Source organism: Rhinoderma darwinii, chromosome 4, assembly GCF_050947455.1.
Source record: "Rhinoderma darwinii isolate aRhiDar2 chromosome 4, aRhiDar2.hap1, whole genome shotgun sequence".
NCBI classification, from domain to species: Eukaryota; Metazoa; Chordata; class Amphibia; order Anura; family Rhinodermatidae; genus Rhinoderma; species Rhinoderma darwinii.
This window is the reverse complement of record NC_134690.1, coordinates 185,802,190-185,818,821: the sequence shown is the minus strand read 5'-3', so window position 1 is coordinate 185,818,821 and position 16,632 is coordinate 185,802,190. Positions and strand designations below refer to the sequence as shown.

The following is a 16,632-nucleotide window of genomic DNA, read 5'->3' as shown; positions in this document are numbered from 1 at the left end:
TAAATGTTATTCATCCCGCAAGGTTAACGTCATAGACAAAAACATTAAAAAAAAATATGCCAGAATAGCTGTTTCCCTTCCAATCGTCTCCAGAAAACAGGAATAAAAAGTGATCACAAAGTCGTATGTAGCCCAAAATGGTACCAATTAAATCTACAAGTCGCCCCGCAAAAACCAAGCCCTCACATAGCTCCTTCAACAGAAAAATAAAAATAATATGGGTCTTGGAATGTGGCTAAACAAAAACAAATTATTCTGTGGGGGGAAAAAAAAAAGTGTTTTTATTGTGCAAAAGTATATGTGTAAAACTTTACAGTTACTTACTACAGTTGAAAAAAAGACACATGTCCATCAAGATCAGCCAAGGGATGGGAAAAGGGAAGGGATGAAACAAAAATGTCTACACATTGACATAGGAGCTGATGTTTTTTCACTCTAGGAAATTATCTAAGCCTTTTTTAAAGCCATCTACTGTCCCTGCTGTGACCAGCTCATGCGGTAGACTATTCCATAGATTCACAGTAAAGAAGGCTTGTCGCCTCTGCAGATGGAACCTTTTTTTCTCCAGACAGAGGGAGTGCACCCTTGTTTTTTGAAGGGGTTTTACATGGAACAGGTTATCACTATATTTTTTGTATGTGCAATTCATATATTTATATAAATTAATCATGTCCCCCCCCCTTAGGGGGGATTCACACGAACGTGTATTCGGTCCGTGCGGGCCGCGTGGTTTTCACGCGCCACGCAAAGACCAATACAAATCTATGGGGCAGTACAGACAGTCCGTGCTTTTTGCGCAGCGTTTGTCAGCTGTGCAAAAAACGCGACAGGTTCAATATCTCCGCGTATTTCGCGCATCACGCACCCATTGAAGTCAATGGGTGCGTCAAAACCACGCAGGTCGCACGGAAGCAATTCCGTGCGAACCGACTGAAACAGCGCACCAGCTGTCAAAAGGATGAATGTAAACAGAAAAGCACCACGTGCTTTTCTGTTTCCAAACATCCAAATGGAGTGTCTTTGAGACAATCGAACCGAACTTCACCGGGTTCGGCCGAACTCGTTTTGGCCGAACCCGGCAAAAAAAATTCCGGTACGCGACGTCAGGAGATAGTCACTGTCCAGGGTGCTGAAAGAGTTAAACTGTTTCAGCACCATGGACAGTGACTACCGATCCCAATAAACATGAACCTGTAAAAAAAAAAAAAGAAGTTCTGACTTACCGATAACTCCCGGCTTCTTCCTCCAGTCTGACCTCCCGGGATGACAATTCATTACAAGTGACAGCTCCAGCCAATCACAGGCCAAGCACAGGCTGCAGCGGTCACATGGACTTCCGCGTCATCCAGGGAGGTGGGGCCAGATGTCGAGAGGCGCGTCACCAAGGACGCGTCACCAAGGCAACGGCCGGGAGAGAAGTTCTCGGTAAGTACGAACTTTTTTTTTAACAGGTTGCTGTATATTGTGTTTGGCATTCACTGTCGAGGGTGCTGAAAGAGTTACTGCCGATCAGTTAGCTCTTTCAGCACCTTGGACAGTGACGGGCGTCGACTAGCCTCATCTCTATGATGGCGGCTGCGGGAAAATCACTATGACACACGCAGCTGTCAAATGATTTTTGCGCGCGCAAAACGCAGCGTTGTTTGCGCTTTCAGAAACGCAACATTCGTCTGTATCTGCCATTAGTCTTGTTTTTTTCTAGGCTAAATAGGTTTAGTTCTTTTAATCTTTCCTCATAACTCAGATTCTCCATGCCCCTTATTAGCTTCGTTCTCTTCTTTGTATTTTTTCCAACTCCAGGGCATCCTTTCTATGAACTGGAGCCCAGAACTGGACTGCATATTCTAGATGAGACCTCACTAATGCTTTGTAAAGTGGCAATATTACATCCCTGTCCCGTAAGTCCATGCCTCTTTTAATACACGACAATATCCTGCTGGCCTTTGAAGCAGCTGATTGACACTGCATGCTGTTATTTCGTTTATGATCTACAAGTACACCCAGATCCTTCTCAACAAGTGAATCAGCCAGTGTAGCTCCCCCTAGGACATATGATGCCTGCAGGTTGTTGGTACCCAGATGCATAACTTTACATTTATCTACATTAAACTTCATTTGCCAAGTGGACGCCCAAACACTCAGTTTATTTAAATCCGCTTGTAATTCACGAACATCTTCCATAGACTGAACTATATTACATAGCTTGGTGTCATCTGCAAAAATAGAAGTAGTGCTATTAATCCCATCCTCTATATCATTAATAAATAAGTTGAATAATAGTGATCCCAGCACTGAACCCTGGGGTACACCACTTATAACCGGGGACCATTCAGAGTAGGAAACATTGACAACAACTCTCTGGATACGGTCCTTGAGCCAATTCTCAATTACAAACTATACTTTCTAAACCTATAGTCCTTAATTTACCCATTAGACGTCTATGAGGGACAGTGTCAAATGCCTTTGCAAAGTCCAAAAACACTATATCCACAGCGGCCCCTCTGTCTAGGCTTCTGCTTACCTCTTCATAAAAACAAATCAGGTTAGTTTGACAACTTCTGTCCTTAGTAAAACCGTGCTGGCTGTTACTTATAATATAATTTTTTGTCACGTAATCCTGTATATATTCCCTCAATAGCCCCTCAAACATTTTCCCCACGATGGATGTTAAGCTTACTGGTCTATAATTACCCGGGGAAGACCTAGAGCCCTTTTTGAAAATAGGCACCACATTTGTCCTGCGCCAGTCCCTTGGCACTATACCAGGCACTAGAGAATCTCTGAATATTATGAAGAGGGGGACAAAAATAACTGAACTAAGCTCTTTAAGAACTCTAGGGTGTAACCCATCTGGTCCCGGAGCCTTGTGTACATTTTATTGAATTTAGCTTGGATTTTCCGCAACGACTTCCGCTGCGTAAAAAAACGCAGTATTTACACAACGTGTGAACTGAGCCTAACAATAAGTTTTATTCTGCCGCGCAAGTGTCTGCCGAAAAAGGAGGTGTCCGCCATCTAGCGCTCCAACCCCTCCTCTCTGCAGATGAATGAAGTCTCTGCTTGTCTGCATCGTCATAAAAGCAGAGCAGTCAATCCACTGCAGAGGGTGGAGGGGTTGAAGCGCTAGATGGCGGACACTTGCTGGTTCGGCTGACTCTTGTGCCAGCAGAATAAAACTTTTTACACTGATGCCAGCAATAACATTTTTAAAACTGGTATGTTCTTAATCCATTATCTGAAAGCTACCTAGCGGTGTCATCCATTTGGTAGCGTAAAACCTCCTGACAGACTTTCTTTAATTCAATAGTACATCTATGATTATGCAATTCCACTACACTACACTTTAAATGTTCTTTGTATGAGGAGGATCTACCAAGCATTTGTCTTAGAGTGACCCGGTCATATTAAACATGCTGCTTTGTGTGCAGACAGCATACTATATATCAGGAGCAGCAGAGCAGATAGATCATTTTTTGTGAAAATATTTCATATAACTTATTGTAATTGAATGACTTGAATCTCTGCTCCCTCTTAGCTAATGAGTCCAGTGGGTGGTCTCACTCAATGATGGACAGCCTCCCTGTGTGAGTGTTCATACTAAGGGGCATTGCCCACTGGACTCCCAAACTCAAAGGGTAATCCCAAACTTCATTAGATGTTAAAAAATTTTAAACTATCTAGAAATTGTCTTTTTTTTTCTACCTTTCCATCATCCAAAAGCACCAGATCTCAATGTTTTGGGAACAGGGTTTTGTGGTTATTTTGGGATCCCAAAGACATAGACCAAAATAGGAAATATTATACATTTGGTAATCAACAGGTGCAAAAACATTTCCTGGGCCTGAACTGCCCCTTGGCCCCCTGTGCTACATAATTATGTGTAAATGTCGCATACATTCCGGTCAACACTAAAAACAAGAATGTTTGCCTCTGTCACAGCCGCCCGTTCTCCTTGGTCATTAAATGTTGTGAGACACTTAGGGCCAGTTCACACAGAGTTTTTTTTCCCATTTCTTGACGCGGAAACCGCGTCGGAAAACGAGTCAAAAGACTACCGAAAATGCCTCCCATTGATTTCAATGGTAGACGGAGGTGTTTTTATCCCGCGAGCGGAAAAACTGTCTCGCGGGAAAAAGAAGCGACATGCCCTATCTTCGGCCGTTTACGCCTCTGACCTCCCATTGACATCAATGGGAGGCAGAGAAAGCGTATTTGGCAGCGTTGTTTGCCCGCAGCGCTCAATGGCCGCGGGCGAAAAACGCCGCAAAATCGGCGTGCAGGCAGAGCAAAATCTGCCTCAAAATTCCAAACGGAATTTTGAGTCAGATTTTCCGCCTGAAAAAAACTCAGTGTGAACCCAGCCTTAAAGGGAATGTGTCGCTAGAAAATTTTTTTTTTTTTTTAGTTAAACAGTTAGTGTATACATGATTAGACATTGTTATATTTATTTATTTTTTTTTCACAAGTCAGGAAATATTATAAATTAGATTCTAATTTATAACATATCCCTGTGCTGGTCACTAGAGGGAGCAATTCCCAAAATTGCAGCATTGGCATGTGGTAAAGCAACCACATTGCTTTATGCTGCAAATTTGGTGTAAACACACTCGCTCTAGTGAGCTCACAGAATCCCCCCTCCCTTATCCTGGCTAGTGCCAGGAGAAAGGAGGGGGTTGAATGTTCAAACCTCCTACACTGTGTGCCGCCATTTTTTGAGTGAACACACAGTGTAGTAGGCTTACATATAGTGGTAATCACACTGTAAAACATGAACATACACAGAAATAACTTACCTGCTCCTGCCGCCGCCGCTCCCTCCGGTCCGTCCGCTCCGTCTGCTCCCTCCGCTCCTAGTGCTTGCTTCAGAACACATGTCCGGAAGCCGCGACCGGAAGTAGTCATCTTACTGTCTGGCCGCGACTTCCGGTCCACAACAAAATGGCGCCGGATGTCGCTCGGCCGAAGACCTTCCATTTGGACTGTGTGGGAGCAGCGCATGCGCCATTCCCACACAGACGGCGTACGCTATAGTGAATGCTTACAGCTTCCGTTCGCATTCTCTATGGGGATGTATGTAGCGTATTCCATCTCTGTATGTGTCGTTAATCGACACATACAGAGATGAAAAAAAATATGGCAGCCCCCATAGTGAAGAAAAAGTTTGAAAAAAAAGTAAAAACACAAACACACAAATAAATAATTATTTTTTTAGTAAAACACTAAAAGCAAATTGATCTAAAAAAATTTTTTTTCGCGACACTCGTCCTTTAAGAATGAAACTTATTTTTGCCCATGATATATCAGCTTGTCTGCTTAGGAATAAATGTGTTTATTTATGGCTTAGGTTTAAAGAGCATTTCTCACTAACATCAAAAAACACCGGTAAAGTCCCGCAGTGTCCTCTTTTGTCATGTTGTACAATACTCTACTCAGCCATTTGTGAGTTATATCTATTTCCATGAAAATCTGGGTGACTACCAAGGGGGCTGCTATCCAGCTTTCCTAAATTCCTGAATGACAGATCTACCTGGTTATGTAGTGTATTGGAGTAATGAAATGTCAGCACAGTTGCCATACAGGAGTCTGGGTAAAGTAAGTGACCCCTGTGGCAGCTGTAATAGTGGCCTAGAAATAGCGGTCTAAAAATAGTGCTAACTAAGATAGCGGAACAGAATTGTTAATAGCTTGACAGAGAGGTCATCTGGAGGGAGCTTCCCTCGCTATTTATTTCAGGGGAAGTTTTCTTTGTTTTAGGCCTTATTCACATGAGGGTATTTCACGTCCGTGTTACGCGCATTAAAACAACGGACGTCACACGGACCTATGCAATTCACTGGGGCCATGTGTCCGCTGTGTGAAACTCACTGCATGTCCTATTCTTGTGCGTTTTTTTTTTAAGTCAATGGGTGTTTAAAAAAAACACGTCATCCATGTGCTGTCCGTGTTTTTCACGCATCAGTTGCTAAAGAAATGATGAGGAAAAAAATAAAACACCTCCTTCAGGTTTTTTTGCTGACGTAAAAAACACGTGACATACGGAAGACATACTTGCGTAAAAAAAGCAGACGCGCACAGTACGCAGATGCCACACGGAACTGCAACGCAGCAAAAACGCTGCGTATTTTACGCGCGCAAAACAGACACGTTCGTGTGAATTGGGCCTTACAGTTAGTGCAGCTCCATGGGATGTATTAGGCCGGGTTCACACGAGCATGTTACGTCCAAAATGGACGGAACGTATTTCGGCCGCAAGTCCCGGACCGAACACACTGCAGGGAGCCGGGCTCCTAGCATTATAGTTATGTACGACGCTAGGAGTCCCTGCCTCGCTGCGGGACAACTGTCCCGTACTGTAATCATGTTTTCAGTACGGGACAGTAGTTCCACGGAGAGGCAGGGACTCCTAGCGTCGTACATAACTATGATGCTAGGAGCCCGGCTCCCTGCACTGAGTTCGGTCCGGGACTTGCCGCCGAAATATGTTCCGTTTTTTACGGACCGAACATGCTCGTGTGAATCCAGCCGCAGAAGTAGTTGCAACTTCTAGGTCCCCAATACTGCTTACTATGGGGTTTGGGATTCGCATTGTATTCCGCTCACAGTATTATGTGGGCCCCTGCTGAACCTTCACAGCGGCAACACACAGAGCCACGCTTACTGCAATATGGATTAGTACTGCGTACATAGGCCTAACACAGGTTTTCAGATAGGGCTGACATCTACAATTAGGTAACCCAGTTTAATAACTGTATATTGTTTTGCCCACGTTCTGCCAGTATATTTGAACGTTCTAATGAGATGGAATAAGCCAACTAAAAACGTCATTGGGAAATGCGAAAAGTACTGAAGAGAATACAGAGATTATACAAACGAGCAGTTTACAAAACACAATACTCCCAATACAATATCACTTTGTGCCTACAGTTTGGCAAAATCGAAACTTACAAAACAAAAAAAATGAGTAATAATAGAATCAATGAAAGCAAGCAAAACAATGGTGTACACATTAGTCAGAACATCTCATTTCTAGTGACAGTGAAGAGACAAGCCGGTTGTGTAACAGCGGCTCAGGTCATTTACTCCTCAGTGCAATGAATACAGTTGTGTGCGCTCGTCTCCAGATGGGCATTCTATTGGCGTAAAAAATCTATTTAAGAGGTTTAAGAGAACGTAGTGAAGGGGGATGCCATCTGTTATTACACTAAACACAGCAGCTCAGCACAGCGTTACCAGCCAGAATAATAAGGGGCGAACCTGCTATTCCCATCCCTATTCTTATAAAAGCTCAAACCACAATTAGTTTGGGAAAAATTTGTGCCGTATGCCTGGCTTTATTAACATAATAAACACAATAACAGGCAATACATCGGGGAGACTGACACAAACCGTAAGACCCTATTCACATAAAAGGGATTTCCGGACGTGTGACGGACGTTTTTTTGAACCGCCATCACGCAGCCGCAGTAGGAACAATAGACTCCAAATGGGGCTATTCACACGGCCGATTTTTTGACGGCCTGGTAAACCTCGCCGTCAAAAAATGGAACATGCCCTATTTTCGGCCTTTCTCCCAGCGGCACGGCTCCCATAGAAGTCTATGGGGCCGTGTAAAGCATGGCTGTCACTCGGATGTGATCCGAGTGACGGCCATGCATTCTGCCGCTCGCTCTCTTCTCCTTCTCACAGTGCGAAGTGCATGTGAGGAGAAGGCTATTTTTTTTGCTCCCTGTAGGAGCGGAATCCCTAATCCCCAGCCACAGTGTTGCCGAAGCTGTGGCCGGGGATTCCGCTACAGGAGAAGTCCCTTACTTCACTGTCCATATATGGACAGTCATGTCAGGGACTTCTCCTAGAGCGGTCCCCTACTCCTGAAGTGGAATCCCCGGCGCTGTGGCCGGCGTTTCTGCTCCAGGAGAAGTCCCTGACTTCACTGTCCATATATGGCATTGAAGTCAGGGACTTCTCCTGGAACGGTCCCCTACAGTGGCGCTATCTACAGGAAGGTAGGAGAGTGCCATCTATGGGGGGTACTATATGTACTATGTAAAAGGGAGCTGTGTGGCACTACCAACAGGGGGGCTGTGTGGCACTATATACAAGGGGGGCTGTGTGGCACTACCTACAAGGGGGGGCTGTGTGGTACTACCTACAAGGGGGGCTGTGTGGCACTACCTACAAGGGGGGCTGTGTGGCACTACCTACAAGGGGGGGCTGTGTGGCACTACCTACAAGGGGGGGCTGTGTGGCACTACCTACAAGGGGGGCTGTGTGGCACTACCTACAGGGGGCTATGGCAGTATCAAAAGAGGGCAGTGAGTGGCATTATCTACAGGGGAATGTGTTTGGCAAAAAATGTACAAATGAAATTCATCCATTTTTAAAATGGACAGGGAAAAAAAAACGGATGCAAAACGGGTCAAAATTGGCCGTTAAAAACAGAAACACTGCCGGAACGGAAACAGATGCAAAACAGACGAGAAAAACTGAGCAAACTGGAATGTGAATAGAGCCTAACACTTGGGCCCACAAGGTCAGCCGGGCCATGCCTGCACCTGGCAATGCAATAACAGCCTCCCAGCCAGGCCACGCCTGCACCTGGCTTATCATCCAGTGACCCCCCTTTGAGGACTGGCAGCACAGCCATGCCCTCCCCGCTGACAGCTGCCCTGATGAAGAGCAGTGATCAAACTGCCGTGGGCCCCATTCCATCACCATGACCATAGCTGAAGTGCCATGATGTCCGCCTTTCACAATATTTCAATAAAAGTGCAAGTAAAGAACAACCTTCAAAAAAACATTTTGTTGGATGGGTGGGAAACTAAAATAATCTGTCTATTCCCTTACCTGCCTGCTCTTTTTATGCTCCTAACTCCTCCCCTTTTTTCCACATAACCATAGCTCCCAGACCCCCACTTCTCCCTTAAAGGGACAGGGTCATGATTTTTTATTTATTATTAATTTATATATTTAAAATATTATATTGACTTTATTTAATTTTTCACGCACAAAGTTTTTTCCCATTAACACTTTTTTACTTTACTGGGGGCTGCCATGTTTTATTTCATCTTTGTATGTGTCTCTTAACGACACATACACAGATGGAATACGGCAGCACAGTGCATAGGACACAATGAACGGGAGCCGTTCATTGCGTCTGCCATATGGCTCTGTACTGCGCCGGCGCAGTTCAGAGCCACACAGCAGAGAAGCCGGTTTGTAGGGCAATAGCAGGCGCAATTATGAAAACCAGCTGCACTGCAGGTAAGGTGTGTGTGTCTCTGTATGTCCCTCTCTCTCACAGACCCCCGCTCTCGTGGCCCCCTCGCTCGGGCCCCCCTGTCTAAATATGTTTGTTTGGTTTTGTTGGCACATTGCTGTGTGCATATATTTATATTACAGGATATATTGGCATGCAATGTGTGTGTTTTAGTCATCATACACTATAGCTGGTAACTATTTTGCTTCATTTACTGTTTTAAATTGAGCTCTGTTTTTATGGCAATCTTTCCTTGATGCTCTGAAAGCATCAGTGTCATTTTACTTTACCTCTGTAGCACTGTATGTATATTTAGCAAAAGTAGATTTTTGGGCTACGTGTGAGCTGTCTGTGTGTAGCAAAGCTGAGTGTGTCTGTGTAGAAGAGCTGTGTGTGTGTGTGTGTGTGTGTGTGTGTGTGTGTGTGTGTGTCTGTGTGTAGCAGGGCTGAGTATCTGTGCAGCAGTGCGTGTGTGTTTGTGTGTGTGTGTGTGTGTCTGTGTGTGTGTAGCAGAGCTGAGTGTGCCTGCGTAGTAGTGCTGTGTGTGTGTGTGTGTGTGTCTGTATAGCAGAGCTGAGTGTGTGTGTGTAGGTATGGTGTGTTTGTGTGTGTGTGTGTGTGTAGCAGAGCGGAGTGTGTGTGGAAAGGAATTGACTCAACATTTCTTTATTTACACGTGTTTTTTAAAAACGCGTGTAAATAAAGCGTGTTGTATGTACTAACAGCGCACTTTACCAATTATATAAATAAAAAGCGTAATGAAGCATTTTTTAATGCGGTTTTTGCCACGTAAAATGCGCAAAGAAAAACGTGTCAAATACACGCCATGTGAACCTGTCAATTGAAAAGTCATTCACTTCACTTTCATCATTCTAAGGGTATGGTCACACGCAGTTTTTTCAGCTGTTTTTCGGGCCGTAAACGTCCCGAAAAATTGGAAGCAGAACGCCTACAAATATCTGCCCATTGGTTTCAATGGGAAATACGCCGTTCTGTTCCGACGGGGCGTTTTTTTATGCGACCGTTTTCTAAAAAGACGCCCGCCAATAAGAAGTGCATGTCACTTCTTGGGACGTTTTTGAGATGTAAAAAACGCGGCCAAAAAAGGCGAGTTTGATTAAAAAAATGGCTGAAAATCAGGAGCGGTTTTCCCTTTGTTTAGTAAGCGTGTGAACATACCCATACCCTTAGCCTTTTGGTGTGTCCTATAGATTCTACCAGCTGCATTTGTACAATCACTCCCAAAATAGCAGCCGGACACTGCTTAGCAATTTGAAGACAGCTTTTCCTGTCTTGTAGGAGGGGGGGTGAGATTCCCTCCCACATTTACGGCAGCTGTGAGTCAGGTTGCTTTGCCTTATTCACCTTGCTGTAATTCTGGGAAGTGCTCCCTCTGGTGGCCAACATAGGAAAACATGTCAAATTTTATTCAATTTTTAATACTTTCCACCATGTGGAAGAAAAATAACAAATACAGCAAAAAACGTAAAAAATATAATAGAAATAAGCAACTTACTTAAAAAAAAAAGGTTTAATTTGCGACACATTCCCTTTAAACTACCTTCCTTTGTTCCTTACAAAAGACCCTTAAATATCCTCTCCCCCTACACTGGCTCCCAGCGCCATTTTACCTAGTTTCTTTTATCAACGCCCTGCCAACCCCCTTGCTATCCTGGGTCGTATTCGCATTACGGCTCCTTATCCAGATTCCACAATATTCGTCGCTCTTTACGTGTGTACAATGGGCCTCATATATCAATGTGTCAACATCAAGTTAATGGGGCTGAGCTGTGATACCAGATACAACCCATGGACAAGCGTGGCGCGGTTCCTGTAAAAAAAATAAAAAAAGACAGACCCTTTTTTGCAATTCTGGACAACTCCTTTAAAAACTCACAGACTTGCTTCATACTTACCAGAAAGCTGAGACATTTGTGAGATAAATAGCTTCAGCCTAATGCATTCCTATGGACAGCCATTAAATCGCCCACTACGAAAAAAAACTAAAATTTGGTGAATCTTGTTAGACACTTTTCTCATCCAGATACCAACTCTTGGTTGGCTTACATTTAGGGTATGTGCACACGGTGAGAGGCTTTTACGGCTGAAATGACAGACTGTTTTCAGGAGAAAACAGCTGCCTCGTTTCAGACGTAAAAGCTCCTCCTTGCATTATGCGAGGCGTCTTTGACACTCGTAAATCTTGAGCTGTTCTTCATTGAGTTCAATGAAGAACGGCTCAAATTACGTTGCAAAGAAGTGTCCTGCACTTCTTTGACGAGGCAGTCAATTTACGCGTCGTCGTTTGACAGCTGTCAAACGACGACGCGTAAATTACAGGTCGTCTGCACAGTACGTCGGCAAACCCATTCAAATGAATGGGCAGATGTTTGCCGACGTATTGTAGCCCTATTTTCAGACGTGAAATGAGGCATAATACGCCTCGTTTACGCCTGAAAATAGGTTGTGTGAACCCAGCCTTAGCTTTTTTTAATTCAGCAGCGTAAAAATAAGCCTCATGTGAACAGCACGGTGTATTTTCCATTGAAATCAATGGGAAACTGTTTGCAGGCTTATTTTAAAGAGGCTCTGTCACCAGATTATAAAATCCCTATCTCCTATTGCATGTGATCGGCGCTGCAATGTAGAGAACAGTAACGTTTTTTGTTTTTTTTAAAACGATCATTTTTGCCCAAGTTATGAGCAATTTTATATTTATGCAAATTAGCTTTTCAATGGACAACTGGGCGTGTTTTCTCGTTTTACTAACTGGGCGTGTATTGTGTTTTTACCAACTGGGCGTGTTTACTGGTTTTACCACATGGGCGTTGTGAATAGAAATGTATGACGATGACAAATCAGCGTCATACACTTCTCATCGTTCCCACCCAGCTTCTTTCACTGCAGACACACAGCGTGACGTCACCCACAGGTCCTTCAACCTTGGTGTCGGACAGAGAAGATACATCGGCTCCAGGCGTCCAAAAAGTTAATATGCTCATCTCTAAGGAGTTTACTATGCTTACCTGCACACGGTGATGCTGCTGCAGATTCAACTGTACCCTCTCGGACGCCTGGAGCCGATGTGTCTTCTCTCGTCCGACGCCAAGGTTGAAGGACCTGTGGGTAACGTCACGCTATGTGTCTGCAGTGACAGAAGCTGGGTGGGAACGATGAGGTCACCCACAGGTCCTTCAACCATAAGACCTTATTCACACAACAGGGTTTCCCGGCTGTTCATAAAACGGCCGTCACACGGCCGCAGTAGGAACAATAGACCCCTAATGGGGCTATTCACACGACCGATTTTTTTGACGGCCCGGGAAACCGTTGCTCGCTCCCTCTCCTTCTCCTCACAGTGCGAAGTGCATGTGAGAAGGAGGAGGAGGAGTGTATTTTTTTGCTCCCTGTAGGAGCGGAATCCCCAATCCCAGGCCACAGCTTCAGCAACGCTGCGGCTGGGGAGTCCGCTTCAGTAGTGCTTAACGTCACTGTGTCCATATATGGACACAGTGAAGTCAGGGACTTCACCTGGAGCGGAAACACCGGCCACAGGGTCGGGGATTCTGCTTCAGAAGTGCCTGATGTCAATGGACAAGGTGACGTCAGGCACGTCTGAAGCGGAATCCCTGACCCTGTGGCCGGTGTTTCTGCTCCAGGAGAAGTCCCTGACTTCACGGTGTCCATATATGGACATTGAAGTCAGAGACTTCTCCCGGAACGATGGCGATATCTACAGACAGGTAGTGGGGGGTGCCATCTATGGGGGGGGGGGGGGCTGCTGTGTAGAACGACCTACAGGGGGCTGTGTGGCATAACCTATGGGGAGCTGTGTGCCACTACCTACAGGGGGTTGTGTAGCATTACCTACAGGGGGCTGTGTGCCACTACCTACAGGGGGGCTGTGGCAGTATATACAGAGGGCAATGTGTGGCATTATCTACAGAGGGAAGTGTGTGGCAAAAAAATTACAAAAGAAATTCATCCGATTTTAAAACGGACAGTGAAAAAAACTGATGCAAAACGAGTTGAAATCGGTAACACGGCCGGAACGGATGCAAAACGGACGGGGAAAACTGTCTAAAACAGCTGTTTTTAATCGGCCGACACTCGGACCCTGTCGTGTGAATAGAGCCTAGTTTCGGTGACCTGTACGAGTACTGTCAGGTGGGCGGGCCCCAGCACAGAGTGTCAATCTCAGGTCATAGACCGCCCACCTGACAGTACTCTCACGTTAGCTAAGCTAACGGGAACCGACTGCAGGGGGAAGACGGTGGATAGCAGGAAAAGACCAGCGCTGCTGCAGCTGGTTCTATATGTCAGAGGACGTGACAGGTCCTCAAAGGGGTTGTTTCCTGAAGCATATGGACAGGTGGCACGGCCAAAGACCGCAGGTAATGAAAGTCAATGTGGCCGTGTTGTGACCCGACATCTATCGTGATACGACATTGGCAAAAAACATCCAGCAGGTTCGGATTTCTTGTGACTGTCGTGTTGCGGTGACCTGCAGGTCGCAACGCGGCCACGTGGACTTTCATTACCTCAGATGCAGGCAGAGCGACCTGTGTTGTTGCAAGTCGTCGTGTATCTCTAGCCTTATTTACACAGCACCGCAAAATCCGCTTCATTATGTAACTATTGCTGACCTTTGACCCTGCTTGTGAGCCTGAAAAATAGTGGTTTCATATTTGAGGGTGGGGGCCCCATAAAGTGAATGACATAAAATAGAGACCTTTCAACAGTCTATTCAGCCCACAGGCTGTTTACCCAACTTTCCCAGACCCCTGAATGGTAAATCTGCCTAGTAATTCAGGGATAAATGTCCTGCTCCCATATTGCAGCATTGCAATGCAGTAGACAATGCCTGTGTGGTTGCTATTGGTTGTCACCCAGCTTTCCAAGGAACAGATATATATGACAGATGAGGACACCTCAAGGACTTTTAGATCTTCCATTGCTGCTAGTTCACAGGCACAGTACATATCAATGCTCTAATGCCATGCACTGTGTCTATACCACACACTGACCCGTGCCCTGCATGCTGCCATCCTGAAACCCCTCGTGTGCTGGTGCTATGGGAGAAAATAGTCATAGTGCGGTAATGTCATACACTGGCAGCAGCGGGCGATGTGCCCCTCCTGTTACCTTATCTCCAGATCGTCCAGAGCCTCCAGCAGGTGACAGGACCGGGCTGCCATAGACATAGAGCGGCAGAACTTGCCCCCGTTAGCCTTGACTTGGATCTTCGCCTGTGCCATGCCGCTCTGTGGTAATGAATGGCTGCTGACCGTGAGCAGGGTTATGGCAGCTCTTCTACGATCTTTCTAGACATTTCCTAACAAGGACCTGGGCGGATCCCTGTCCTGCTCTGCTCTCCCTCCCTGCCCCCAGCAGCCTCCTGCCCTGCTGTACAGTGGGCACAGCTGCTCTGCTTATTATAAACCTCCCCCACGTGTGGCACGGCTGTAATGCCCGGCCCGCAGGAGTGCGTGGCAGGCTCTGGATCCAGGATTGATACACTACAGATCAGGGATGCGCGCTTCCAGGAAAAGAGCCGGCTCGTTACGGGTTAACACATGGGCTGGAGAAATGTCTGGGGCGGTTTTCCGTCAGTGTATGTGTATGTGCACACTGGTCAGAAGATGGCAACAACGGACACAAGCAATAGTCTAGACTAAGGAGGGCTAGGCTGCTTAAAAACTAACTACTTCTCCCTTTCTGAATCCACTCCTGGCTGTGGCTTTATAAAACTGCAATGTGTGAATAACTCAGGACTTCCCCTAGGCTATGTTCACACTGCCTATTTTCAGCCGATTTATTTTTTTTATCGCCGCCAAACATCTGCCCATTGATTTCAATGGGAAAACTGGCGTTCCGTTCTCACAGGGCATTATTTACACAGCTGTTTGTAAAAACAGTGCGGAAAAAAAACCACCTTATAAAAAAAGAAGTGCATGTCACTTCTTGAGCCGTTTTTCATAGTCTCAATAGAGAAACCGCTCCAAAAACGGCCATAAAAAAACCACATCAATAAACGCCTGATGCTTTAAAACCGGCTGAAAAACAGAGGCCATTTTCCCTTGAAACCAGCGCTGCACTTTATGGCCGTTTTTTGTTTGCCGTGTGAACATACCCTAAGGCCCGGTTCACACTGTTTTTTCCAGAAGGAATTTTGAGGCAGAGATTTGTACCTGCAAAAAAAACCTCAGTGTGAACAGGGCATTACAGTTGTTTTGCTGTGTTATTTGTTGGGGGGGGGGGGGGGGGATCTTGTACCATTTTTTTTAAATAGTACATGCATTTCCATATTTATTTATTTTTTAGTATTTTAGCACTTGCATTTTTACATGTGCCGTTTATCACATTACAAATCATGAAATGTAACGGTTTCTCTTTGTATAACATTATTTATTCGGAGAGAACACAAGACACATTTACACAAACTTTTTTTTAATCGGGCAATAGAGATGTATGGAGGAAAAGCAGCAGTAAACCGGCTGAGAAAACACCCCGTGCTGCAATTGCAAAAACGCTGAATGAAAAACAAAACCAAACCAGTAGTGTGCGGAACAATCCTCTTTTGATTTCCAGCGAACATCTGGCTGCGGCGGTATTTTTTGATGAAGAAACGCTGCAGAAAACTTGGAGATTCTCCTAAAAACGCTGTGTTTTAAAGCACCGTAAACGTGAAATAAAGAGAAAACTGGCATAAGAGCAATGATTGTTTTACAGTTAACTGATCACTTGTCAAAACCCTTTTTGTCAACGCTTCAAAAATCTTCTCGGTCGTGAACACTTAACACAAAGGGTCCCCTTACACGGCCCGACGTGGGCCATGTAAACGAGCGCCAATCAACGAGACCGCGCCTTTCACACGGAGCCAGGTATACATCCATTTCTATCATGTCGGCAGCACGTCTTCCTGTTTACACGCGGTGCCGTGCTGCCGACAATGATTTTTCTGGCAGCATAAATGATACAATCGGCCGATGCTCGTTCATTGGCTGATGGTTGCCCTGTTTATGATCATGAAGGCTTATTTACCCAATAATTGGGCCGTGTAAATCTTCTGAAAAGAATAAACGTGGGGCAATACAAATGCACAATATGCATTATATCAGTGCTTTTCAAACGGAGACCATCAGTGAGGAGCAGCGGAGGAGGCAGTTTTCACAGATGTCATGATAAGCAGCAGTCCTTTCTTTGCCTACACAAATCTTTGGTTTAGCAGCATAACCAAGTCCTTTTGTGCTTATTGTAATATTATTCTGGGTTCAGGAGACAAATAAAAGGTAAATCGAGTAATATTTAACATTTTGGCATGGACTTCGACCACGAGTGGTGAGGCCCAGACATCATCATATTCAGACTGGTAT

General features: G+C 45.2%; 1 protein-coding gene across 1 annotated transcript in view; it reads right to left on the bottom strand.

Moving 5' to 3' along the window:
* BAG2 (BAG cochaperone 2) overlaps nt 1-14,679 on the bottom strand; it is a 36,353-nt gene extending 21,674 nt beyond the window's left edge. Inside the window, exon 1 of the mRNA XM_075864143.1 lies at nt 14,402-14,679. Coding sequence (XP_075720258.1) covers nt 14,402-14,514 — 113 coding nt within the window. The 5' untranslated portion in view covers nt 14,515-14,679. The remainder of the gene's footprint in view (nt 1-14,401) is intronic.
* Nucleotides 14,680-16,632: the final 1,953 nt, after the last annotated feature.